At 33.8% G+C, this 27,737-nt stretch overlaps 3 protein-coding genes across 3 annotated transcripts; all 3 read left to right on the top strand.

Moving 5' to 3' along the window:
* The first annotated feature begins 408 nt into the window (after window positions 1–408).
* On the top strand, window positions 409–4,401 carry LOC131034152 (chitinase 2-like). The gene is given in 4 exon segments (XM_057965543.1): window positions 409–469; window positions 597–1,447; window positions 2,274–2,316; window positions 4,391–4,401. Coding segments are annotated over 4 exon segments (966 nt in total).
* A 7,138-nt stretch (window positions 4,402–11,539) lies between these two features.
* On the top strand, window positions 11,540–15,533 carry LOC131034154 (chitinase 2-like). Its single transcript, XM_057965544.1, is given in 4 exon segments — window positions 11,540–11,600; window positions 11,728–12,578; window positions 13,405–13,447; window positions 15,523–15,533. Coding segments are annotated over 4 exon segments (966 nt in total).
* Window positions 15,534–22,671: 7,138 nt separating this feature from the next.
* Window positions 22,672–26,665, top strand: LOC131034155 (chitinase 2-like). The gene is given in 4 exon segments (XM_057965545.1): window positions 22,672–22,732; window positions 22,860–23,710; window positions 24,537–24,579; window positions 26,655–26,665. Coding segments are annotated over 4 exon segments (966 nt in total).
* Window positions 26,666–27,737: the final 1,072 nt, after the last annotated feature.

Below are 27,737 nucleotides of genomic sequence, written 5' to 3'. Positions count from 1 at the left end.
CTTGCACAACTACGCTTCATTAGTATGTATTCACGTAGCCGTCTGTCGAAGTGAGGAGAGTAACATAAACAGAATTTCAATGGAACCTTCACAAATAGGCTAAGAAAACGCATCGACCAAATTGCCAGCCATCGTGATGTTTCTTGCCTGATAAATAACAAACTCTTGAACCCTTCTGAAAGCACAAGAATAGTTAAAAATACACAAGGTTTTATTCTATTAGTAAGTGACATGACCTCGCCTAATATGTAGTTTAGTGTCCCACATCACGTGATAGCGACAAATACCGTCTACATAATTTAAAGTTATTCCATGTATGTATATATATAGGACTGTTTGCTCTAATCGTTCATCCATATTTCTCACGACAATCCTCTCAGGCTGCGCTTTCTTTCTTCGCCTAACGCCATGGCTGAATTCTTCAAGATTTCTCTACTTGTTCTTGCGTTGCTCGTGCCTACTACAATAGGTACGTGTCTAACTGTACTCTATTTTTATTGAAGTACAGGGGAATAAGAGATTGTTCTTCTCGTTTGTATTCGGTCCTCTCCATCGCTATATATTGTTTTCACATTGTTGCCACATTAATTTAGCAGCCTTATTGTTTTATTAACCGGATTAAATTTCAGGTGCGAACACGAAACTTTTTAGGGAATACATTGGCGCCGAGTTCGATAATGTCAAATTTTCTGACTTACCAATCGATCCCGGCACGCAATTTCATTTCATTTTGGCCTTCGCTATCGACTACACCCCGTCAGGAAGCTCTCCTACAAATGGAAAGTTCAACATTTTCTGGGATAGTGACAATCTGAGCCCGAGCGCCGTGCAAGCCATCAAAGCTCAACACAAGAACGTCAAAGTTGCTCTCAGCTTAGGTGGAGACAGCGTGAGCAGTGGCAACGTCCAGTTCAGACCATCGTCTGTGTCGTCGTGGGTGAGCAATGCAGTTTCTTCGCTCACTGACATAATCCAGCAATACCATCTTGACGGCATCGACATCGATTATGAGCATTTCGACTATTCCGATCCCAACACATTTTCTGAGTGCATTGGGCAGCTCATCACGCAATTAAAGCAGAACAATGTCATCTCCTTCGCCTCCATCGCTCCCTATGACGACGGCCCAATACAATCCCATTACACTGCACTCTGGAAAAACTACGGCAATTCAATTGACTATGTGAATTTCCAATTCTATGCCTATGACTCGAGCACCAGCGTCTCACAGTTCATGAACTATTTCAACGCTCAGGAGTCTCGCTATAGCGGTGGAAAAGTGCTGGCTAGTTTCATGACGGAGGGAAGTGGAGGTTTGTCACCTGCGAATGGCTTCTTTGACGCGTGCAGAAAGCTTAGAGACTCTGGCAAGCTCCACGGCATCTTTGTGTGGTGTGCAGACAGCTCGCAGTCTAATGACTTCCAATATGAAAAGCAATCCCAGTCTGTCATCTTGGGCTCCTGATTCGCACAATAGGATTTGATGATAGTGGCTGGTGAATAATAATTACATTGTTTCCTTTTTATGTACTTGTTTCCATACTTTTAATATATTTCCTAGATTTCAAAGGGCGTCCCATCAAAGATTCGGTTCAAGCTTAAGACTAGTAGGATTTTGAGAACCATGACTTAAATTATAGCCTGGCTCTGTTTCTTTGTTCCTTTTTAAATCCTTCGGCAACCCAGTTTCTTGCGACATTGACCGTTACTGTCAAAAAAATTTATATCAAGAGTTTTTTTTTTTTTATAATCTAAGTAACGTTCTTTCCAAAAAAATCTCAAATGAGAATTCCATTTACCTATTAAGAAATCATGGTCATCGTCATTATCACTGTCCAATATCTAATTTAGAAGAAAGTATCTATTTATTATGCATAAATAAATCTCCCTTAGGAATTTCACGAAAATATTTATTTATTATGCACAAATAAATCCCCCTTAGGAATTTCACGAAAAGATTAAATTACTAGTTCTGATAAGCGAACATTCAGTCTAATTCTAAAAGCAATTTGAAAATTGTATTTACAATTACAGTTTAATGTATCATATGTTGTTATAATTATAAGTTTGCAGTAAATATTTTGAAATCATTTATTCTGGAACACTTTTCAGTTTGTACAATCTAGCATCTCTAAAATAATTAGACAGATTGGGATCTCGGAAATTATAAATAAATATAAGTTTTTAACACGGTTCATCAATTTGGCTATATCCACAGGCTTTACTATTATTGCAGCTTGCATACACAGTAAATATCTTTATTATTATTAAAGCTTGTTGCGACGATGAACCGTCGACTTCGACATGTCCAGTTAGGCATTATTACCCTATTCATGCTCCTATTTATCACCCCCACTCGGTCGAACGCTCGGGGTCATACCCTACCGGTGTCGTCCCTTGAGCGCCCTAACTTGTAAAAATATAGATAAGCAAGTTCTTACACATCCTGACCTATTGATCCAACCACTGAGACCTATGGGTGTGCCTTGCATACTTGTAGAAAATATCCTCCTTAAAATCCAAAATAAAATCAGCAATACTCACTTCTCTTGAGACTAATTCACATCTAGAACCTTCACCTCCACTCTTCAAAGTATATTTCACTGTCTCATATCTTTTTTTCTCAACATAATTCTTTCCAAACTCGTGTTCGCTGCCCTCATGAAAACATGAAACAAACTTTGACAACCCACCACATTCCGAGCACTTCTCATTCAAACAATCATTTCTATAGAAATAGCAGCCATCATCTCGAGGGCATAAAAATGGATCTTGCAAGTCTCTTGATGTTTGGGATGTGGTGTGTGGTCTCGGTTGCCGATTCTTAATTTCAAAACGTCCTTTACATTGGGTGACACTCTAGAATTAGAGTGCCAAAATTGTTTAATCTCCTCCTTCACATTGTCAATCAACTTTCTATCAACACGTCGAACCCTCTCACCAAAAGCCCATGTATCTTGTTGAAGTGGATCGTCAAGTCTTTGTCTTCGTGCAAGTGCTCTATCCAAAGTTTTACAGTTTATGTTAAAATCAATACAAGTTTGTCTCATTTGACGATCCTTCCTTAATTGATGGCTTACTAAGGAGGTTGTAATCACTCTTCGAGCGACTCTCTTATCTCTTTCTTTGGTATTTTTTCCAATAGAATTGAGAGCATCAAATAGATTTTTTCCAATAATAGAATTTCTCTCCATCTTCTTGTTCATACGAATCTTCAATTTGTTTAGCAATGGTCTCATCTTTATCATCTTAAGCAATTGAACAAAGAGTTGGCATTGCTCGGTCAATGTCTTATTGCTAAAATTTTGGTCAAAAATTTGTGTAGCCCACAACTGAACGGTTCTTATTGACCTCTTACCTTCAAGATTTGCAATAATGTTCTCATCGATTTCAAATAACCATTTTGGGGTTCTTGAAGGTCTTGGATTTGCAATTTTTCTTTCATCCATGAGAGCGTCTTCATTTCTAAAGTAATTAGGTGTTACATATGGTTCACTTGGTTGAACAATTCCACCTTCAATGTCAAAATTTTCCACATTTTCACCTCCTACGTCAAATTTTCCACATATTGAGCATTTTCATTATCACTTTCAACATTTTCAACATTTTCAACATTTTCACTTTCAAAATCTAAATTTTTATTTTCAATAACTTGTGACATTCGTTAGTTTGTCTAAGGCCAGAAAACCCTACCAAAGAGTTATACCTAAAAAGAGCCTTGAGACCATCTCTTATATTTCATGAGATCTAATTTGTTATTAATTATCTTTATTTTAATAAAAAATTCTACACACTTGATCCTTTTGGGGGATATTGAGACATAAAGATCCCCTCTAAACTCAAATCGTCTAAATATTTCTCTTTTAAAATTTTCATCCATTTCAAATTCGAATCGTTATAGAGTTTCCAAATGAGTTTTTATGTTAAAGCTTTATTTTGTCAAAGATGATTCCTCAAACTAACACCCCCCAAGTTTTTGGGCCTACAAATATTTTCCCAAATGACCATAGCTATTTTCTTTTTATCAACCATACCTTGCTAATGAAAGGTTCTAAATTTCTCAACTAGCTTATTGTTTACTCCAATATAGAGAGATAAGTAGGACATTAGATAGATAGGTAGAGTATAAAGAAAATATTTTAACATAGTTACTCTTCCTTCCTAGGACAATCATTTTGTCTTCCAAGATTCCATCCTTTTGTCTATTCTTTTTCCTATTGGGTCCCAAACATTGGATGATCTCAAACCCTTTAGTAAAGCTAGACCTAAATAAGACCAAGGATGTTCTCCTTCCATAAAACCGAAAAGAGAAAAGATCTCATGCTCAAGAATGGTTTAATATTAAAGAATAAAACTTCATACTTGATCTGGTTTACCTGTTGACTTGCAGCTTTGGAGTAGATTCAAAGAATTTTTCTAAATTTCATTGCTTCCCTCTTCTCTGCCTGCCCAAAGAGAATTGTGTCATCCGCAAATTGTTGATGTGTGATAGCTTCAAATTCATTTATAATCTTAATTCTTCTAATAAATACATCTTGTTGAGATTTGATTAGAGACCTACCTAATGCTTCTACCATTAGTATAAATATGAAAGGACAAATAGGATCCCCTTGATGAATACCTCTAGAGGTTTCAAAAATCCTATTGGAGATCAATTAAGTAGGACCAAAAAATGAATAGAAATATAATAAAAGATTAGATTAATCCATTCTTTTGAAAAAACAAAAGCTTCTAATTATTTACATATGAATAACCAATCCACTTTATCATATGCCTCCCTAATATCTAGTTCGATCAGCATGCTGAGTTTCTTGTTAACTTAAATTGAGTGGATAGATTCTTGGGCAACAATTACTCCGTCAATGATTGATCTTCCTAGAACTAATAATTTTTGTCCTTCAAAAATTAAAAGAGGAAGGATTTTATTCAATCTATTAGCTAAAACTTTGGACAACAGCTTATAAATTATATTTCATATGGAAATAGGTCTGAATTCATCTAATTTTAAAGCCTTTTCTTTCTTTGGGACTAAAGCAATAAAAGAAGTGTTAATTTACTTGAATACTCATCCTAAATTCATTAGTTCCTCTAATGCTTCTATCATTTCAACTCTAAGAAATGCCAACACTTTTGAAAGAAGTTGGTAGGAAATCCATCTAGGCTTGGAGATTCATTAGGATGCAGTTTATTAAGAGATATTTCCACTTCCCAAAATGGTAATTTTTTAGTTAGAATTCTTTTTCGCAACTCTGAAATCAATCTTGAAATTTTAATCAAAAGTGCTTTTTTGTGAGGATAGATTTGAACCTTACCAATTGTTTAAGATTTCATAGAAGTAGGACACTGTTTTTCTTAATATTTCCTCTAGATCCTTTATCATTATATCCTTCTCATCCTTAATCATTAAATTTTAATTAATTGTCCTTCTCTTCTTGGTATTGTTGTGAAATTTTTTTGAATTCCCATCTCCCTCTGCAAGACAAACTTCTCTAGACTTTTGTCTCCAAAAGACCTCTTCCTTAGCCAAAGCCTCTTCATACTAGTTAAGAAGCTCCTTCTGTTTAAGAAAATTGTTTTGATCCATGCCGTGTAGAATAACTTCTTTGTTCAGAGAATCCAGTTCCTCTTCAAATTTTAATTTGACTAAAAAAATGGTTAGAAAATTTTCCCTGTTCCATTTTAAGAGCTTCTACTTGATAGATTTCTGTTTGACTACAAAGAAATATAATTTAGATCCTTCACACTGAACTTCCTTCCACCAGCTTTCAACCATCTCAAAGAATCTTGGATCCTTCGTCCATATTTTCTCAAAATTAAAGGGATGGTTTAAAGGTTTTAACTCTCCCAAAATATCCAACTATATAGGGAAATGATTTGAGCCTAAAGAAAGTAAATTATATGATTTAAACAAAAAGAGAAAAGTGGAAAGATCTCCTCTAAAGAGGATCGTGTCCAATAATTCAACAATATTGTTGAATCCTAACCTGATATTATTCCATGTGAAAGAGCCATTCTTTTATTTTATTTTGATTAAGTATTTCGAGCTAGCCAACTCTTGAATTTTGGTTGAGACTGAGATTCTCTTTGAATGCCTCCAATTTTCTTTGAGATGTGAAGAATTGCATTGAAGTTACTTCCAAGGACTATGTTTTCCAAAGGGGCCAAATGAACAACCTTTTCTAGGCCCCTCAATATTCCTAACTTCTCATTGTTTTATACTAGCCTATAAACATTAATAATTATTATGTTAACATCCCCATTGTTATATATTAGGGAATCACTAATCCAATTTATACTACTTGTTGTTTTCACAAAGGAAACCCTTCCAAGATTCCAAAACAGAGCCAGACCACCTGAGGAGCACACTGCTTCAAGAAATTCAACTTCCCATACTCCTAATTTCCTTTTAAATGGTGTCATTTGTTCTCCATTCAGCTTGGCTTCTTTTTTAGAGAAATTGTATATACTTTTGAAAGTTTAATACAGTTCTTTACTGAACATTGTTTGTTAGGGGCATTTAGTCCCCTAAATTTCATGAAATAATATGCATTGGTCCAAGAGGAAGGGTTTCCCTAATCTTATGATTCAGAGTGTTGAAATGTTTTTCTCATCTTTGGCTTCACCATCTAATTTTTTGTGTTATATCAATGATCTCCATCATCTCCTACTACTAGGAGACTTACCACAATCTGGTTTTATCTTTATCAATAGATTTTCTTGCAGAACCAAGGAACTTCTATATTTAGGGCATTCCATAACTTCTAATTGATCTATATCCTCTTTTAATATTCTAATGTCATCCTCCTCTGGCTCTTCAAGATTTAGAATTTTTTGAATAAGAGTTTATTTTTCAATCTAACATTCTTCATTATCTATAGATTGATTATTAGAAATTCTCAAAAAATAATAAACAACTGCTAACTTGACAGGGACTGGAGAGCCCTCCTCGATAGAGTTATTTACCTCTAGAGCCTTAGAGGAGAAGGTTTGAGTTACAGGTGGAGCTTCACCATCCTCTAAAGAGATTGTGTTCTTTTGATTGAAGTCTGGAATCGAAGACAAACTATAATCATTCCTCCTAAATGAGTCTAAAGAGGATAACATTCCAAACTTCTTCACAGACACTAGTTCAAAACCTTTCACATTTTTCTGACCTTGTAATCTCACGAACCTTCTTTCGACTTAAATAAGACTCCAAGCTATAAATTTTTTTGAATTTTATCCACCACATGACTTCCTTTTCTAGTTGTTTTAATTGCCCATACACCTCCCACTTTTGTCTTTCGGAGAGGTGGAGAACTCATCCCCTAACTCTCTCAATCCATTTACTTCAGGTCGAGGAACAATTCCACTAACAGATTGAAGGTTTTTCTTTGTCAATTATAAAAAATGGTTTATTGAGCCTTCCTCAATCTTTTAATGAATTATTAACCTTATGCTTGTCCTTGGAAATTTTCTTTCTACATTCTCAGTTTGAGCCAATCTCCATTTCTTAAAGAGATTCATTTCCAGGCCTTAAATACCAATTTTTAGGAAAAATTCTCTGGTTTGCCAAAGAAAAATTTCCTTTTTCATCTCAAAACCCTTCTTTACATAATTCATTAGTTTCTTTCCTTTATACTTAATCATCTCTTGTTATCTTCTAAGTCCTTCCAAGTTTAGAAGGTAATTTTAATTTTTAGATAGATTACCTCACCGCTTTCCCTGAAAAATCCTCTCCAACCCTCTATCCAAATTTCTGCCAAATTAATTCCCTCTAGTATAATTTTGATGGAATTGGGAAATAAGAAGGCAACCAATCTTCTTTTCTATTGATCGTACAAAGTGGTATCTTGTTATTTCATCCAACTAATTGAATTAGAATAGGTAAATTTTTATTTACAGTTTCTAAGTTAGCAACTTCTACTTTTTGAAGATGAAGATATTGATCTCTTATCCCTTTATCTTCCCCTAGCACTTCATTATCTATCTCTTCCAACATTTTGTCTTGACTTCCTCATACCAACATTGAAAAAAAATATCTTAAGTCTTTTAAGAAAAAATTATCCTATGGAATCTCAAAGTTCCTCAAAATCATTTGAGAAACTGCTATAGGGGAACAAGGAGAAGAAATTTCAAGGAAGACCTCTGAAGCTTCAAATATATCCTCCATGAATTGAAAATGATTGGAGATGGAGAAAATAATTGGCTATGAATTAGAGTTAACTCAACTGCTAGAACTATTGATGTCCAGGCATGAAGAAGAAATATAATCAGGTAAGTGGCATATACTACAAACTAGGGAGGGTTCTTCAGAAAACAACTTTTGGGGCCAGCAACCATTTTTTGAATTTATTTTCAAAGAAGGAAAATCTAAAAACAACGTCTCTTTCTTCTTTTGATTCCAAAAGTGACACAAAAAAGCCATTTCCTTGATATATTAGAAATACTTCTAAAACTCCTTTTCAATTCTTTGATACACAATGAAATTAAAAAAATATATCAATAAAGGTTTTTGAAAGTACAAATTAGTGGTTGTTGGCAAAATTTGTGAATCTAAGGAGAGAGGGAAGATTTTGAAAGTGTAATACTCGAATATTTACTCCTTTCCCCATTGCCAACCTAAAATTCTTTACCTTATTCAAAGCTAGCTGAATCCATATGAACTTTTGCAGAGTACAAATGATTGTTCTCTACTTCTCCTTCTTGAATAATTTCTTTTACCAATGGGAAAGACTATTTTTCTACTTCTTTCTCTGTTGCTTGATCCATAGAAGAACTAGAAAATTTGGGATCCTATATGTTGCGATTCTAAGGTTTCCATAAATGATTTTAGTTTGGGAACACCTTTCTAAATATTGAACCAATGGAGTTATCCCCAACCCGAGATCTATATTGATGAAAACGTAGAGACTTATGTGAAATTAGAATGTTGTTAGGGAAGTATGGCCGAAAGGAAATGTTTCTAGGATTCCCAAACCTACTAGAATCAGGAGGAAAATGGTTATTCAACTATGGCTCTGAAAAGGGATTTTTCTTCCACCCATATGATGACCTCAAAGCTTCATTTCTTCTCTTATGGATATCCTAATGATCAGCTAACCAAGCCTTCTTTGTAAAGGAAGATTTATTGGAATCCCAGAAGGACAGAGAAGAAAGATTGGTATACTGTTCGGAAAAGAAGCTGATTTTTTCCCTAGAAAGGATACTTGAGATGATCTCCTTCTACCATTTCTTTCTCCCTGCCACGAGGAATTGTTTCCATACTACTTTAGAGTTCTTTTTTCAAATCTGGAGAAAAAAGGAACTAATGTTCTCATCTTAACTAACTGAAATCCTTCCTAGAACCCTAGGAACTCCTCACAAATCTCAAACCATCTCTACTCTGATCCAATCTCCATGCTCTTCTCCAATCTCTTCTCTAAGATTGCATGGAAGAATAATAATTGCAGAAGTAGGAAATTACGTAAGTAAATAATATTGTTTTGAATTTAATATATTTTTTATTTAAAAATAAGAATAATTTTATTGAATTTTTTTGAAACTTATCTTGATCACTAATCAAATATCTTTTTTAATTAATTAATTTGAGAAGGTATTTTAAGTACCTTTAAATTTTTTATGTAAATCTAATTTTATTTAAAAAAATTGTTTTTCTTGCAAATCCAACAATTTACTATTTAATATTTTAAAGAAATGTTTATTTTTTATAAATATATATTTATCCATATTCCTTTTATACCTATTTAAATAACATAGTTTTTAAAATATTGATCAAATATTTATAATTTAAAGCAAACTATGACACAAATTATTTATATATAGAAAGAAGAGTTGGAATTCAAATCGCATCGAGTTTTTATTTATATATACCTTCTTTAATTCATTCAATTAGTGTAATATTCCTCTCATTGTAATTATAATGGACCATGTGAAAATCTATTAAAACAAATAGTATGACATCTAATATCCAATGTGACAATACAAAATGCTCCAATCATTCTCCATCTCTCATCTTGCATGATTACTATTCTAATGGAACTTCATCATACACATGAATAAAATAGGATTTCGTATGGCTACTAAATTAGGTAATAAAATCTACCTTTCATGTCTACTTTGATAATTTATCAAAATAAATATGATCTTAGATTGGTCAATTGAAAATGAAATCAAATAATTGGCAAAAGAATTTATAAATAAAAATTAATTAAATTAGATTGGATTTACTTTGACTTTATTGTTACGTCGATCTTAACTATCTAGAGGTTGAAAAAGATTTAGAAACTCTCTATCTCTCCATCCTCTTTCTCTATCTTCTTACCGCTCCCTGGATCTATGTCTATCTCTCTCTCGTCTCCCTCTATATTTCGCATTCTCTCTCTCTATCTCCCCATATTTATGTCTCTTTGTTTCTTTCCCTCAGTCTTACTCACTCATCTCTCTCCATTCACATCTTTCACTACTAAATCTCCCTTTCCATCTATATCTCTGTCTCCATCAATATATGCTAAACTATATCTCCCTCTCTACCTATCTCTCTTCCTCTATCCCCCATTTTCACTCTCCCCCTCCTCTAACTATATCTCTCCCTCTCCCTCCCCCCTCTCTCTCTATACATTGATAAAAATAACTTGTATTACAAACTTCTTACAAACCTAATTTGACTTTAAGAATGATTATTTAAATTTTTGAATATAATAAACTAAAACATAAGAAAAATACAATAAAAACTAAAATATAAGAAGATTACCATAAAAGCTAAAACACGACAAGAATACGATATGACATATATACATTGATAAAATAAGATGTATTGCAAACTTCTTACACACATAAGAATTATTATTTAAAATTTTAAACAATATTTTCTTAATTTTTAAAAATCAATAAAGATTTTAATTTAATTTATTATACTCATACAAATGTTCAATTCCACGACTTTAATTATAATTTGGTTTTTAAATTTGAAACTAATCAGTGAACGGCAATTTAATATGGGTGTGTATTTTGTTGGTTCATCCATATTATTGCTTTGTATTGCTTTTTGTTTGCAATGGCATCTACATAGACATTATCTTCCGAAGATGAGAATACAAAAGACGAATAAAATGAACGTAATATTCAGTTCCTTACGAAAGCCAAAATGTAACTTGCACAACTACGCTTCATTAGTATGTATTCACGTAGCCGTCTGTCGAAGTGAGGAGAGTAACATAAACAGAATTTCAATGGAACCTTCACAAATAGGCTAAGAAAACGCATCGACCAAATTGCCAGCCATCGTGATGTTTCTTGCCTGATAAATAACAAACTCTTGAACCCTTCTGAAAGCACAAGAATAGTTAAAAATACACAAGGTTTTATTCTATTAGTAAGTGACATGACCTCGCCTAATATGTAGTTTAGTGTCCCACATCACGTGATAGCGACAAATACCGTCTACATAATTTAAAGTTATTCCATGTATGTATATATATAGGACTGTTTGCTCTAATCGTTCATCCATATTTCTCACGACAATCCTCTCAGGCTGCGCTTTCTTTCTTCGCCTAACGCCATGGCTGAATTCTTCAAGATTTCTCTACTTGTTCTTGCGTTGCTCGTGCCTACTACAATAGGTACGTGTCTAACTGTACTCTATTTTTATTGAAGTACAGGGGAATAAGAGATTGTTCTTCTCGTTTGTATTCGGTCCTCTCCATCGCTATATATTGTTTTCACATTGTTGCCACATTAATTTAGCAGCCTTATTGTTTTATTAACCGGATTAAATTTCAGGTGCGAACACGAAACTTTTTAGGGAATACATTGGCGCCGAGTTCGATAATGTCAAATTTTCTGACTTACCAATCGATCCCGGCACGCAATTTCATTTCATTTTGGCCTTCGCTATCGACTACACCCCGTCAGGAAGCTCTCCTACAAATGGAAAGTTCAACATTTTCTGGGATAGTGACAATCTGAGCCCGAGCGCCGTGCAAGCCATCAAAGCTCAACACAAGAACGTCAAAGTTGCTCTCAGCTTAGGTGGAGACAGCGTGAGCAGTGGCAACGTCCAGTTCAGACCATCGTCTGTGTCGTCGTGGGTGAGCAATGCAGTTTCTTCGCTCACTGACATAATCCAGCAATACCATCTTGACGGCATCGACATCGATTATGAGCATTTCGACTATTCCGATCCCAACACATTTTCTGAGTGCATTGGGCAGCTCATCACGCAATTAAAGCAGAACAATGTCATCTCCTTCGCCTCCATCGCTCCCTATGACGACGGCCCAATACAATCCCATTACACTGCACTCTGGAAAAACTACGGCAATTCAATTGACTATGTGAATTTCCAATTCTATGCCTATGACTCGAGCACCAGCGTCTCACAGTTCATGAACTATTTCAACGCTCAGGAGTCTCGCTATAGCGGTGGAAAAGTGCTGGCTAGTTTCATGACGGAGGGAAGTGGAGGTTTGTCACCTGCGAATGGCTTCTTTGACGCGTGCAGAAAGCTTAGAGACTCTGGCAAGCTCCACGGCATCTTTGTGTGGTGTGCAGACAGCTCGCAGTCTAATGACTTCCAATATGAAAAGCAATCCCAGTCTGTCATCTTGGGCTCCTGATTCGCACAATAGGATTTGATGATAGTGGCTGGTGAATAATAATTACATTGTTTCCTTTTTATGTACTTGTTTCCATACTTTTAATATATTTCCTAGATTTCAAAGGGCGTCCCATCAAAGATTCGGTTCAAGCTTAAGACTAGTAGGATTTTGAGAACCATGACTTAAATTATAGCCTGGCTCTGTTTCTTTGTTCCTTTTTAAATCCTTCGGCAACCCAGTTTCTTGCGACATTGACCGTTACTGTCAAAAAAATTTATATCAAGAGTTTTTTTTTTTTTATAATCTAAGTAACGTTCTTTCCAAAAAAATCTCAAATGAGAATTCCATTTACCTATTAAGAAATCATGGTCATCGTCATTATCACTGTCCAATATCTAATTTAGAAGAAAGTATCTATTTATTATGCATAAATAAATCTCCCTTAGGAATTTCACGAAAATATTTATTTATTATGCACAAATAAATCCCCCTTAGGAATTTCACGAAAAGATTAAATTACTAGTTCTGATAAGCGAACATTCAGTCTAATTCTAAAAGCAATTTGAAAATTGTATTTACAATTACAGTTTAATGTATCATATGTTGTTATAATTATAAGTTTGCAGTAAATATTTTGAAATCATTTATTCTGGAACACTTTTCAGTTTGTACAATCTAGCATCTCTAAAATAATTAGACAGATTGGGATCTCGGAAATTATAAATAAATATAAGTTTTTAACACGGTTCATCAATTTGGCTATATCCACAGGCTTTACTATTATTGCAGCTTGCATACACAGTAAATATCTTTATTATTATTAAAGCTTGTTGCGACGATGAACCGTCGACTTCGACATGTCCAGTTAGGCATTATTACCCTATTCATGCTCCTATTTATCACCCCCACTCGGTCGAACGCTCGGGGTCATACCCTACCGGTGTCGTCCCTTGAGCGCCCTAACTTGTAAAAATATAGATAAGCAAGTTCTTACACATCCTGACCTATTGATCCAACCACTGAGACCTATGGGTGTGCCTTGCATACTTGTAGAAAATATCCTCCTTAAAATCCAAAATAAAATCAGCAATACTCACTTCTCTTGAGACTAATTCACATCTAGAACCTTCACCTCCACTCTTCAAAGTATATTTCACTGTCTCATATCTTTTTTTCTCAACATAATTCTTTCCAAACTCGTGTTCGCTGCCCTCATGAAAACATGAAACAAACTTTGACAACCCACCACATTCCGAGCACTTCTCATTCAAACAATCATTTCTATAGAAATAGCAGCCATCATCTCGAGGGCATAAAAATGGATCTTGCAAGTCTCTTGATGTTTGGGATGTGGTGTGCGGTCTCGGTTGCCGATTCTTAATTTCAAAACGTCCTTTACATTGGGTGACACTCTAGAATTAGATTGCCAAAATTGTTTAATCTCCTCCTTCACATTGTCAATCAACTTTCTATCAACACGTCGAACCCTCTCACCAAAAGCCCATGTATCTTGTTGAAGTGGATCGTCAAGTCTTTGTCTTCGTGCAAGTGCTCTATCCAAAGTTTTACAGTTTATGTTAAAATCAATACAAGTTTGTCTCATTTGACGATCCTTCCTTAATTGATGGCTTACTAAGGAGGTTGTAATCACTCTTCGAGCGACTCTCTTATCTCTTTCTTTGGTATTTTTTCCAATAGAATTGAGAGCATCAAATAGATTTTTTCCAATAATAGAATTTCTCTCCATCTTCTTGTTCATACGAATCTTCAATTTGTTTAGCAATGGTCTCATCTTTATCATCTTAAGCAATTGAACAAAGAGTTGGCATTGCTCGGTCAATGTCTTATTGCTAAAATTTTGGTCAAAAATTTGTGTAGCCCACAACTGAACGGTTCTTATTGACCTCTTACCTTCAAGATTTGCAATAATGTTCTCATCGATTTCAAATAACCATTTTGGGGTTCTTGAAGGTCTTGGATTTGCAATTTTTCTTTCATCCATGAGAGCGTCTTCATTTCTAAAGTAATTAGGTGTTACATATGGTTCACTTGGTTGAACAATTCCACCTTCAATGTCAAAATTTTCCACATTTTCACCTCCTACGTCAAATTTTCCACATATTGAGCATTTTCATTATCACTTTCAACATTTTCAACATTTTCAACATTTTCACTTTCAAAATCTAAATTTTTATTTTCAATAACTTGTGACATTCGTTAGTTTGTCTAAGGCCAGAAAACCCTACCAAAGAGTTATACCTAAAAAGAGCCTTGAGACCATCTCTTATATTTCATGAGATCTAATTTGTTATTAATTATCTTTATTTTAATAAAAAATTCTACACACTTGATCCTTTTGGGGGATATTGAGACATAAAGATCCCCTCTAAACTCAAATCGTCTAAATATTTCTCTTTTAAAATTTTCATCCATTTCAAATTCGAATCGTTATAGAGTTTCCAAATGAGTTTTTATGTTAAAGCTTTATTTTGTCAAAGATGATTCCTCAAACTAACACCCCCCAAGTTTTTGGGCCTACAAATATTTTCCCAAATGACCATAGCTATTTTCTTTTTATCAACCATACCTTGCTAATGAAAGGTTCTAAATTTCTCAACTAGCTTAGTGTTTACTCCAATATAGAGAGATAAGTAGGACATTAGATAGATAGGTAGAGTATAAAGAAAATATTTTAACATAGTTACTCTTCCTTCCTAGGACAATCATTTTGTCTTCCAAGATTCCATCCTTTTGTCTATTCTTTTTCCTATTGGGTCCCAAACATTGGATGATCTCAAACCCTTTAGTAAAGCTAGACCTAAATAAGACCAAGGATGTTCTCCTTCCATAAAACCGAAAAGAGAAAAGATCTCATGCTCAAGAAATGGTTTAATATTAAAGAATAAAACTTCATACTTGATCTGGTTTACCTGTTGACTTGCAGCTTTGGAGTAGATTCAAAGAATTTTTCTAAATTTCATTGCTTCCCTCTTCTCTGCCTGCCCAAAGAGAATTGTGTCATCCGCAAATTGTTGATGTGTGATAGCTTCAAATTCATTTATAATCTTAATTCTTCTAATAAATACATCTTGTTGAGATTTGATTAGAGACCTACCTAATGCTTCTACCATTAGTATAAATATGAAAGGACAAATAGGATCCCCTTGATGAATACCTCTAGAGGTTTCAAAAATCCTATTGGAGATCAATTAAGTAGGACCAAAAAATGAATAGAAATATAATAAAAGATTAGATTAATCCATTCTTTTGAAAAAACAAAAGCTTCTAATTATTTACATATGAATAACCAATCCACTTTATCATATGCCTCCCTAATATCTAGTTCGATCAGCATGCTGAGTTTCTTGTTAACTTAAATTGAGTGGATAGATTCTTGGGCAACAATTACTCCGTCAATGATTGATCTTCCTAGAACTAATAATTTTTGTCCTTCAAAAATTAAAAGAGGAAGGATTTTATTCAATCTATTAGCTAAAACTTTGGACAACAGCTTATAAATTATATTTCATATGGAAATAGGTCTGAATTCATCTAATTTTAAAGCCTTTTCTTTCTTTGGGACTAAAGCAATAAAAGAAGTGTTAATTTACTTGAATACTCATCCTAAATTCATTAGTTCCTCTAATGCTTCTATCATTTCAACTCTAAGAAATGCCAACACTTTTGAAAGAAGTTGGTAGGAAATCCATCTAGGCTTGGAGATTCATTAGGATGCAGTTTATTAAGAGATATTTCCACTTCCCAAAATGGTAATTTTTTAGTTAGAATTTTTTTTCGCAACTCTGAAATCAATCTTGAAATTTTAATCAAAAGTGCTTTTTTGTGAGGATAGATTTGAACCTTACCAATTGTTTAAGATTTCATAGAAGTAGGACACTGTTTTTCTTAATATTTCCTCTAGATCCTTTATCATTATATCCTTCTCATCCTTAATCATTAAATTTTAATTAATTGTCCTTCTCTTCTTGGTATTGTTGTGAAATTTTTTTGAATTCCCATCTCCCTCTGCAAGACAAACTTCTCTAGACTTTTGTCTCCAAAAGACCTCTTCCTTAGCCAAAGCCTCTTCATACTAGTTAAGAAGCTCCTTCTGTTTAAGAAAATTGTTTTGATCCATGCCGTGTAGAATAACTTCTTTGTTCAGAGAATCCAGTTCCTCTTCAAATTTTAATTTGACTAAAAAAATGGTTAGAAAATTTTCCCTGTTCCATTTTAAGAGCTTCTACTTGATAGATTTCTGTTTGACTACAAAGAAATATAATTTAGATCCTTCACACTGAACTTCCTTCCACCAGCTTTCAACCATCTCAAAGAATCTTGGATCCTTCGTCCATATTTTCTCAAAATTAAAGGGATGGTTTAAAGGTTTTAACTCTCCCAAAATATCCAACTATATAGGGAAATGATTTGAGCCTAAAGAAAGTAAATTATATGATTTAAACAAAAAGAGAAAAGTGGAAAGATCTCCTCTAAAGAGGATCGTGTCCAATAATTCAACAATATTGTTGAATCCTAACCTGATATTATTCCATGTGAAAGAGCCATTCTTTTATTTTATTTTGATTAAGTATTTCGAGCTAGCCAACTCTTGAATTTTGGTTGAGACTGAGATTCTCTTTGAATGCCTCCAATTTTCTTTGAGATGTGAAGAATTGCATTGAAGTTACTTCCAAGGACTATGTTTTCCAAAGGGGCCAAATGAAGAACCTTTTCTAGGCCCCTCAATATTCCTAACTTCTCATTGTTTTATACTAGCCTATAAACATTAATAATTATTATGTTAACATCCCCATTGTTATATATTAGGGAATCACTAATCCAATTTATACTACTTGTTGTTTTCACAAAGGAAACCCTTCCAAGATTCCAAAACAGAGCCAGACCACCTGAGGAGCACACTGCTTCAAGAAATTCAACTTCCCATACTCCTAATTTCCTTTTAAATGGTGTCATTTGTTCTCCATTCAGCTTGGCTTCTTTTTTAGAGAAATTGTATATACTTTTGAAAGTTTAATACAGTTCTTTACTGAACATTGTTTGTTAGGGGCATTTAGTCCCCTAAATTTCATGAAATAATATGCATTGGTCCAAGAGGAAGGGTTTCCCTAATCTTATGATTCAGAGTGTTGAAATGTTTTTCTCATCTTTGGCTTCACCATCTAATTTTTTGTGTTATATCAATGATCTCCATCATCTCCTACTACTAGGAGACTTACCACAATCTGGTTTTATCTTTATCAATAGATTTTCTTGCAGAACCAAGGAACTTCTATATTTAGGGCATTCCATAACTTCTAATTGATCTATATCCTCTTTTAATATTCTAATGTCATCCTCCTCTGGCTCTTCAAGATTTAGAATTTTTTGAATAAGAGTTTATTTTTCAATCTAACATTCTTCATTATCTATAGATTGATTATTAGAAATTCTCAAAAAATAATAAACAACTGCTAACTTGACAGGGACTGGAGAGCCCTCCTCGATAGAGTTATTTACCTCTAGAGCCTTAGAGGAGAAGGTTTGAGTTACAGGTGGAGCTTCACCATCCTCTAAAGAGATTGTGTTCTTTTGATTGAAGTCTGGAATCGAAGACAAACTATAATCATTCCTCCTAAATGAGTCTAAAGAGGATAACATTCCAAACTTCTTCACAGACACTAGTTCAAAACCTTTCACATTTTTCTGACCTTGTAATCTCACGAACCTTCTTTCGACTTAAATAAGACTCCAAGCTATAAATTTTTTTGAATTTTATCCACCACATGACTTCCTTTTCTAGTTGTTTTAATTGCCCATACACCTCCCACTTTTGTCTTTCGGAGAGGTGGAGAACTCATCCCCTAACTCTCTCAATCCATTTACTTCAGGTCGAGGAACAATTCCACTAACAGATTGAAGGTTTTTCTTTGTCAATTATAAAAAATGGTTTATTGAGCCTTCCTCAATCTTTTAATGAATTATTAACCTTATGCTTGTCCTTGGAAATTTTCTTTCTACATTCTCAGTTTGAGCCAATCTCCATTTCTTAAAGAGATTCATTTCCAGGCCTTAAATACCAATTTTTAGGAAAAATTCTCTGGTTTGCCAAAGAAAAATTTCCTTTTTCATCTCAAAACCCTTCTTTACATAATTCATTAGTTTCTTTCCTTTATACTTAATCATCTCTTGTTATCTTCTAAGTCCTTCCAAGTTTAGAAGGTAATTTTAATTTTTAGATAGATTACCTTACCGCTTTCCCTGAAAAATCCTCTCCAACCCTCTATCCAAATTTCTGCCAAATTAATTCCCTCTAGTATAATTTTGATGGAATTGGGAAATAAGAAGGCAACCAATCTTCTTTTCTATTGATCGTACAAAGTGGTATCTTGTTATTTCATCCAACTAATTGAATTAGAATAGGTAAATTTTTATTTACAGTTTCTAAGTTAGCAACTTCTACGTTTTGAAGATGAAGATATTGATCTCTTATCCCTTTATCTTCCCCTAGCACTTCATTATCTATCTCTTCCAACATTTTGTCTTGACTTCCTCATACCAACATTGAAAAAAAATATCTTAAGTCTTTTAAGAAAAAATTATCCTATGGAATCTCAAAGTTCCTCAAAATCATTTGAGAAACTGCTATAGGGGAACAAGGAGAAGAAATTTCAAGGAAGACCTCTGAAGCTTCAAATATATCCTCCATGAATTGAAAATGATTGGAGATGGAGAAAATAATTGGCTATGAATTAGAGTTAACTCAACTGCTAGAACTATTGATGTCCAGGCATGAAGAAGAAATATAATCAGGTAAGTGGCATATACTACAAACTAGGGAGGGTTCTTCAGAAAACAACTTTTGGGGCCAGCCACCATTTTTTGAATTTATTTTCAAAGAAGGAAAATCTAAAAACAACGTCTCTTTCTTCTTTTGATTCCAAAAGTGACACAAAAAAGCCATTTCCTTGATATATTAGAAATACTTCTAAAACTCCTTTTCAATTCTTTGATACACAATGAAATTAAAAAAATATATCAATAAAGGTTTTTGAAAGTACAAATTAGTGGTTGTTGGCAAAATTTGTGAATCTAAGGAGAGAGGGAAGATTTTGAAAGTGTAATACTCGAATATTTACTCCTTTCCCCATTGCCAACCTCAAATTCTTTACCTTATTCAAAGCTAGCTGAATCCATATGAACTTTTGCAGAGTACAAATGATCGTTCTCTACTTCTCCTTCTTGAATAATTTCTTTTACCAATGGGAAAGACTATTTTTCTACTTCTTTCTCTGTTGCTTGATCCATAGAAGAACTAGAAAACTTGGGATCCTATATGTTGCGATTCTAAGGTTTCCATAAATGATTTTAGTTTGGGAACACCTTTCTAAATATTGAACCGATGGAGTTATCCCCAACCCGAGATCTATATTGATGAAAACGTAGAGACTTATGTGAAATTAGAATGTTGTTAGGGAAGTATGGCCGAAAGGAAATGTTTCTAGGATTCCCAAACCTACTAGAATCAGGAGGAAAATGGTTATTCAACTATGGCTCTGAAAAGGGATTTTTCTTCCACCCATATGATGACCTCAAAGCTTCATTTCTTCTCTTATGGATATCCTAATGATCAGCTAACCAAGCCTTCTTTGTAAAGGAAGATTTATTGGAATCCCAGAAGGACAGAGAAGAAAGATTGGTATACTGTTGGGAAAAGAAGCTGATTTTTTCCCTAGAAAGGATACCTGAGATGATCTCCTTCTACCATTTCTTTCTCCCTGCCACGAGGAATTGTTTCCATACTACTTTAGAGTTCTTTTTTCAAATCTGGAGAAAAAAGGAACTAATGTTCTCATCTTAACTAACTGAAATCCTTCCTAGAACCCTAGGAACTCCTCACAAATCTCAAACCATCTCTACTCTGATCCAATCTCCATGCTCTTCTCCAATCTCTTCTCTAAGATTGCATGGAAGAATAATAATTGCAGAAGTAGGAAATTACGTAAGTAAATAATATTGTTTTGAATTTAATATATTTTTTATTTAAAAATAAGAATAATTTTATTGAATTTTTTTGAAACTTATCTTGATCACTAATCAAATATCTTTTTTAATTAATTAATTTGAGAAGGTATTTTAAGTACCTTTAAATTTTTTATGTAAATCTAATTTTATTTAAAAAAATTGTTTTTCTTGCAAATCCAACAATTTACTATTTAATATTTTAAAGAAATGTTTATTTTTTATAAATATATATTTATCCATATTCCTTTTATACCTATTTAAATAACATAGTTTTTAAAATATTGATCAAATATTTATAATTTAAAGCAAACTATGACACAAATTATTTATATATAGAAAGAAGAGTTGGAATTCAAATCGCATCGAGTTTTTATTTATATATACCTTCTTTAATTCATTCAATTAGTGTAATATTCCTCTCATTGTAATTATAATGGACCATGTGAAAATCTATTAAAACAAATAGTATGACATCTAATATCCAATGTGACAATACAAAATGCTCCAATCATTCTCCATCTCTCATCTTGCATGATTACTATTCTAATGGAACTTCATCATACACATGAATAAAATAGGATTTCGTATGGCTACTAAATTAGGTAATAAAATCTACCTTTCATGTCTACTTTGATAATTTATCAAAATAAATATGATCTTAGATTGGTCAATTGAAAATGAAATCAAATAATTGGCAAAAGAATTTATAAATAAAAATTAATTAAATTAGATTGGATTTACTTTGACTTTATTGTTACGTCGATCTTAACTATCTAGAGGTTGAAAAAGATTTAGAAACTCTCTATCTCTCCATCCTCTTTCTCTATCTTCTTACCGCTCCCTGGATCTATGTCTATCTCTCTCTCGTCTCCCTCTATATTTCGCATTCTCTCTCTCTATCTCCCCATATTTATGTCTCTTTGTTTCTTTCCCTCAGTCTTACTCACTCATCTCTCTCCATTCACATCTTTCACTACTAAATCTCCCTTTCCATCTATATCTCTGTCTCCATCAATATATGCTAAACTATATCTCCCTCTCTACCTATCTCTCTTCCTCTATCCCCCATTTTCACTCTCCCCCTCCTCTAACTATATCTCTCCCTCTCCCTCCCCCCTCTCTCTCTATACATTGATAAAAATAACTTGTATTACAAACTTCTTACAAACCTAATTTGACTTTAAGAATGATTATTTAAATTTTTGAATATAATAAACTAAAACATAAGAAAAATACAATAAAAACTAAAATATAAGAAGATTACCATAAAAGCTAAAACACGACAAGAATACGATATGACATATATACATTGATAAAATAAGATGTATTGCAAACTTCTTACACACATAAGAATTATTATTTAAAATTTTAAACAATATTTTCTTAATTTTTAAAAATCAATAAAGATTTTAATTTAATTTATTATACTCATACAAATGTTCAATTCCACGACTTTAATTATAATTTGGTTTTTAAATTTGAAACTAATCAGTGAACGGCAATTTAATATGGGTGTGTATTTTGTTGGTTCATCCATATTATTGCTTTGTATTGCTTTTTGTTTGCAATGGCATCTACATAGACATTATCTTCCGAAGATGAGAATACAAAAGACGAATAAAATGAACGTAATATTCAGTTCCTTACGAAAGCCAAAATGTAACTTGCACAACTACGCTTCATTAGTATGTATTCACGTAGCCGTCTGTCGAAGTGAGGAGAGTAACATAAACAGAATTTCAATGGAACCTTCACAAATAGGCTAAGAAAACGCATCGACCAAATTGCCAGCCATCGTGATGTTTCTTGCCTGATAAATAACAAACTCTTGAACCCTTCTGAAAGCACAAGAATAGTTAAAAATACACAAGGTTTTATTCTATTAGTAAGTGACATGACCTCGCCTAATATGTAGTTTAGTGTCCCACATCACGTGATAGCGACAAATACCGTCTACATAATTTAAAGTTATTCCATGTATGTATATATATAGGACTGTTTGCTCTAATCGTTCATCCATATTTCTCACGACAATCCTCTCAGGCTGCGCTTTCTTTCTTCGCCTAACGCCATGGCTGAATTCTTCAAGATTTCTCTACTTGTTCTTGCGTTGCTCGTGCCTACTACAATAGGTACGTGTCTAACTGTACTCTATTTTTATTGAAGTACAGGGGAATAAGAGATTGTTCTTCTCGTTTGTATTCGGTCCTCTCCATCGCTATATATTGTTTTCACATTGTTGCCACATTAATTTAGCAGCCTTATTGTTTTATTAACCGGATTAAATTTCAGGTGCGAACACGAAACTTTTTAGGGAATACATTGGCGCCGAGTTCGATAATGTCAAATTTTCTGACTTACCAATCGATCCCGGCACGCAATTTCATTTCATTTTGGCCTTCGCTATCGACTACACCCCGTCAGGAAGCTCTCCTACAAATGGAAAGTTCAACATTTTCTGGGATAGTGACAATCTGAGCCCGAGCGCCGTGCAAGCCATCAAAGCTCAACACAAGAACGTCAAAGTTGCTCTCAGCTTAGGTGGAGACAGCGTGAGCAGTGGCAACGTCCAGTTCAGACCATCGTCTGTGTCGTCGTGGGTGAGCAATGCAGTTTCTTCGCTCACTGACATAATCCAGCAATACCATCTTGACGGCATCGACATCGATTATGAGCATTTCGACTATTCCGATCCCAACACATTTTCTGAGTGCATTGGGCAGCTCATCACGCAATTAAAGCAGAACAATGTCATCTCCTTCGCCTCCATCGCTCCCTATGACGACGGCCCAATACAATCCCATTACACTGCACTCTGGAAAAACTACGGCAATTCAATTGACTATGTGAATTTCCAATTCTATGCCTATGACTCGAGCACCAGCGTCTCACAGTTCATGAACTATTTCAACGCTCAGGAGTCTCGCTATAGCGGTGGAAAAGTGCTGGCTAGTTTCATGACGGAGGGAAGTGGAGGTTTGTCACCTGCGAATGGCTTCTTTGACGCGTGCAGAAAGCTTAGAGACTCTGGCAAGCTCCACGGCATCTTTGTGTGGTGTGCAGACAGCTCGCAGTCTAATGACTTCCAATATGAAAAGCAATCCCAGTCTGTCATCTTGGGCTCCTGATTCGCACAATAGGATTTGATGATAGTGGCTGGTGAATAATAATTACATTGTTTCCTTTTTATGTACTTGTTTCCATACTTTTAATATATTTCCTAGATTTCAAAGGACGTCCCATCAAAGATTCGGTTCAAGCTTAAGACTAGTAGGATTTTGAGAACCATGACTTAAATTATAGCCTGGCTCTGTTTCTTTGTTCCTTTTTAAATCCTTCGGCAACCCAGTTTCTTGCGACATTGACCGTTACTGTCAAAAAAATTTATATCAAGAGTTTTTTTTTTTTTATAATCTAAGTAACGTTCTTTCCAAAAAAATCTCAAATGAGAATTCCATTTACCTATTAAGAAATCATGGTCATCGTCATTATCACTGTCCAATATCTAATTTAGAAGAAAGTATCTATTTATTATGCATAAATAAATCTCCCTTAGGAATTTCACGAAAATATTTATTTATTATGCACAAATAAATCCCCCTTAGGAATTTCACGAAAAGATTAAATTACTAGTTCTGATAAGCGAACATTCAGTCTAATTCTAAAAGCAATTTGAAAATTGTATTTACAATTACAGTTTAATGTATCATATGTTGTTATAATTATAAGTTTGCAGTAAATATTTTGAAATCATTTATTCTGGAACACTTTTCAGTTTGTACAATCTAGCATCTCTAAAATAATTAGACAGATTGGGATCTCGGAAATTATAAATAAATATAAGTTTTTAACATGGTTCATCAATTTGGCTATATCCACAGGCTTTACTATTATTGCAGCTTGCATACACAGTAAATATCTTTATTATTATTAAAGCTTGTTGCGACGATGAACCGTCGACTTCGACATGTCCAGTTAGGCATTATTACCCTATTCATGCTCCTATTTATCACCCCCACTCGGTCGAACGCTCGGGGTCATACCCTACCGGTGTCGTCCCTTGAGCGCCCTAACTTGTAAAAATATAGATAAGCAAGTTCTTACACATCCTGACCTATTGATCCAACCACTGAGACCTATGGGTGTGCCTTGCATACTTGTAGAAAATATCCTCCTTAAAATCCAAAATAAAATCAGCAATACTCACTTCTCTTGAGACTAATTCACATCTAGAACCTTCACCTCCACTCTTCAAAGTATATTTCACTGTCTCATATCTTTTTTTCTCAACATAATTCTTTCCAAACTCGTGTTCGCTGCCCTCATGAAAACATGAAACAAACTTTGACAACCCACCACATTCCGAGCACTTCTCATTCAAACAATCATTTCTATAGAAATAGCAGCCATCATCTCGAGGGCATAAAAATGGATCTTGCAAGTCTCTTGATGTTTGGGATGTGGTGTGCGGTCTCGATTGCCGATTCTTAATTTCAAAACGTCCTTTACATTGGGTGACACTCTAGAATTAGAGTGCCAAAATTGTTTAATCTCCTCCTTCACATTGTCAATCAACTTTCTATCAACACGTCGAACCCTCTCACCAAAAGCCCATGTATCTTGTTGAAGTGGATCGTCAAGTCTTTGTCTTCGTGCAAGTGCTCTATCCAAAGTTTTACAGTTTATGTTAAAATCAATACAAGTTTGTCTCATTTGACGATCCTTCCTTAATTGATGGCTTACTAAGGAGGTTGTAATCACTCTTCGAGCGACTCTCTTATCTCTTTCTTTGGTATTTTTTCCAATAGAATTGAGAGCATCAAATAGATTTTTTCCAATAATAGAATTTCTCTCCATCTTCTTGTTCATACGAATCTTCAATTTGTTTAGCAATGGTCTCATCTTTATCATCTTAAGCAATTGAACAAAGAGTTGGCATTGCTCGGTCAATGTCTTATTGCTAAAATTTTGGTCAAAAATTTGTGTAGCCCACAACTGAACGGTTCTTATTGACCTCTTACCTTCAAGATTTGCAATAATGTTCTCATCGATTTCAAATAACCATTTTGGGGTTCTTGAAGGTCTTGGATTTGCAATTTTTCTTTCATCCATGAGAGCGTCTTCATTTCTAAAGTAATTAGGTGTTACATATGGTTCACTTGGTTGAACAATTCCACCTTCAATGTCAAAATTTTCCACATTTTCACCTCCTACGTCAAATTTTCCACATATTGAGCATTTTCATTATCACTTTCAACATTTTCAACATTTTCAAAATTTTCACTTTCAAAATCTAAATTTTTATTTTCAATAACTTGTGACATTCGTTAGTTTGTCTAAGGCCAGAAAACCCTACCAAAGAGTTATACCTAAAAAGAGCCTTGAGACCATCTCTTATATTTCATGAGATCTAATTTGTTATTAATTATCTTTATTTTAATAAAAAATTCTACACACTTGATCCTTTTGGGGGATATTGAGACATAAAGATCCCCTCTAAACTCAAATCGTCTAAATATTTCTCTTTTAAAATTTTCATCCATTTCAAATTCGAATCGTTATAGAGTTTCCAAATGAGTTTTTATGTTAAAGCTTTATTTTGTCAAAGATGATTCCTCAAACTAACACCCCCCAAGTTTTTGGGCCTACAAATATTTTCCCAAATGACCATAGCTATTTTCTTTTTATCAACCATACCTTGCTAATGAAAGGTTCTAAATTTCTCAACTAGCTTAGTGTTTACTCCAATATAGAGAGATAAGTAGGACATTAGATAGATAGGTAGAGTATAAAGAAAATATTTTAACATAGTTACTCTTCCTTCCTAGGACAATCATTTTGTCTTCCAAGATTCCATCCTTTTGTTTATTCTTTTTCCTATTGGGTCCCAAACATTGGATGATCTCAAACCCTTTAGTAAAGCTAGACCTAAATAAGACCAAGGATGTTCTCCTTCCATAAAACCGAAAAGAGAAAAGATCTGATGCTCAAGAAATGGTTTAATATTAAAGAATAAAACTTCATACTTGATCTGGTTTACCTGTTGACTTGCAGCTTTGGAGTAGATTCAAAGAATTTTTCTAAATTTCATTGCTTCCCTCTTCTCTGCCTGCCCAAAGAGAATTGTGTCATCCGCAAATTGTTGATGTGTGATAGCTTCAAATTCATTTATAATCTTAATTCTTCTAATAAATACATCTTGTTGAGATTTGATTAGAGACCTACCTAATGCTTCTACCATTAGTATAAATATGAAAGGACAAATAGGATCCCCTTGATGAATACCTCTAGAGGTTTCAAAAATCCTATTGGAGATCAATTAAGTAGGACCAAAAAATGAATAGAAATATAATAAAAGATTAGATTAATCCATTCTTTTGAAAAAACAAAAGCTTCTAATTATTTACATATGAATAACCAATCCACTTTATCATATGCCTCCCTAATATCTAGTTCGATCAGCATGCTGAGTTTCTTGTTAACTTAAATTGAGTGGATAGATTCTTGGGCAACAATTACTCCGTCAATGATTGATCTTCCTAGAACTAATAATTTTTGTCCTTCAAAAATTAAAAGAGGAAGGATTTTATTCAATCTATTAGCTAAAACTTTGGACAACAGCTTATAAATTATATTTCATATGGAAATAGGTCTGAATTCATCTAATTTTAAAGCCTTTTCTTTCTTTGGGACTAAAGCAATAAAAGAAGTGTTAATTTACTTGAATACTCATCCTAAATTCATTAGTTCCTCTAATGCTTCTATCATTTCAACTCTAAGAAATGCCAACACTTTTGAAAGAAGTTGGTAGGAAATCCATCTAGGCTTGGAGATTCATTAGGATGCAGTTTATTAAGAGATATTTCCACTTCCCAAAATGGTAATTTTTTAGTTAGAATTTTTTTTCGCAACTCTGAAATCAATCTTGAAATTTTAATCAAAAGTGCTTTTTTGTGAGGATAGATTTGAACCTTACCAATTGTTTAAGATTTCATAGAAGTAGGACACTGTTTTTCTTAATATTTCCTCTAGATCCTTTATCATTATATCCTTCTCATCCTTAATCATTAAATTTTAATTAATTGTCCTTCTCTTCTTGGTATTGTTGTGAAATTTTTTTGAATTCCCATCTCCCTC

The sequence above is a fragment of the Cryptomeria japonica genome, chromosome 1 (assembly GCF_030272615.1).
Source record: "Cryptomeria japonica chromosome 1, Sugi_1.0, whole genome shotgun sequence".
NCBI lineage: Eukaryota > Viridiplantae > Streptophyta > Pinopsida > Cupressales > Cupressaceae > Cryptomeria > Cryptomeria japonica.
Note: the sequence above shows the minus strand (reverse complement) of the source record. Positions and strands in the feature narration are given on the sequence as shown.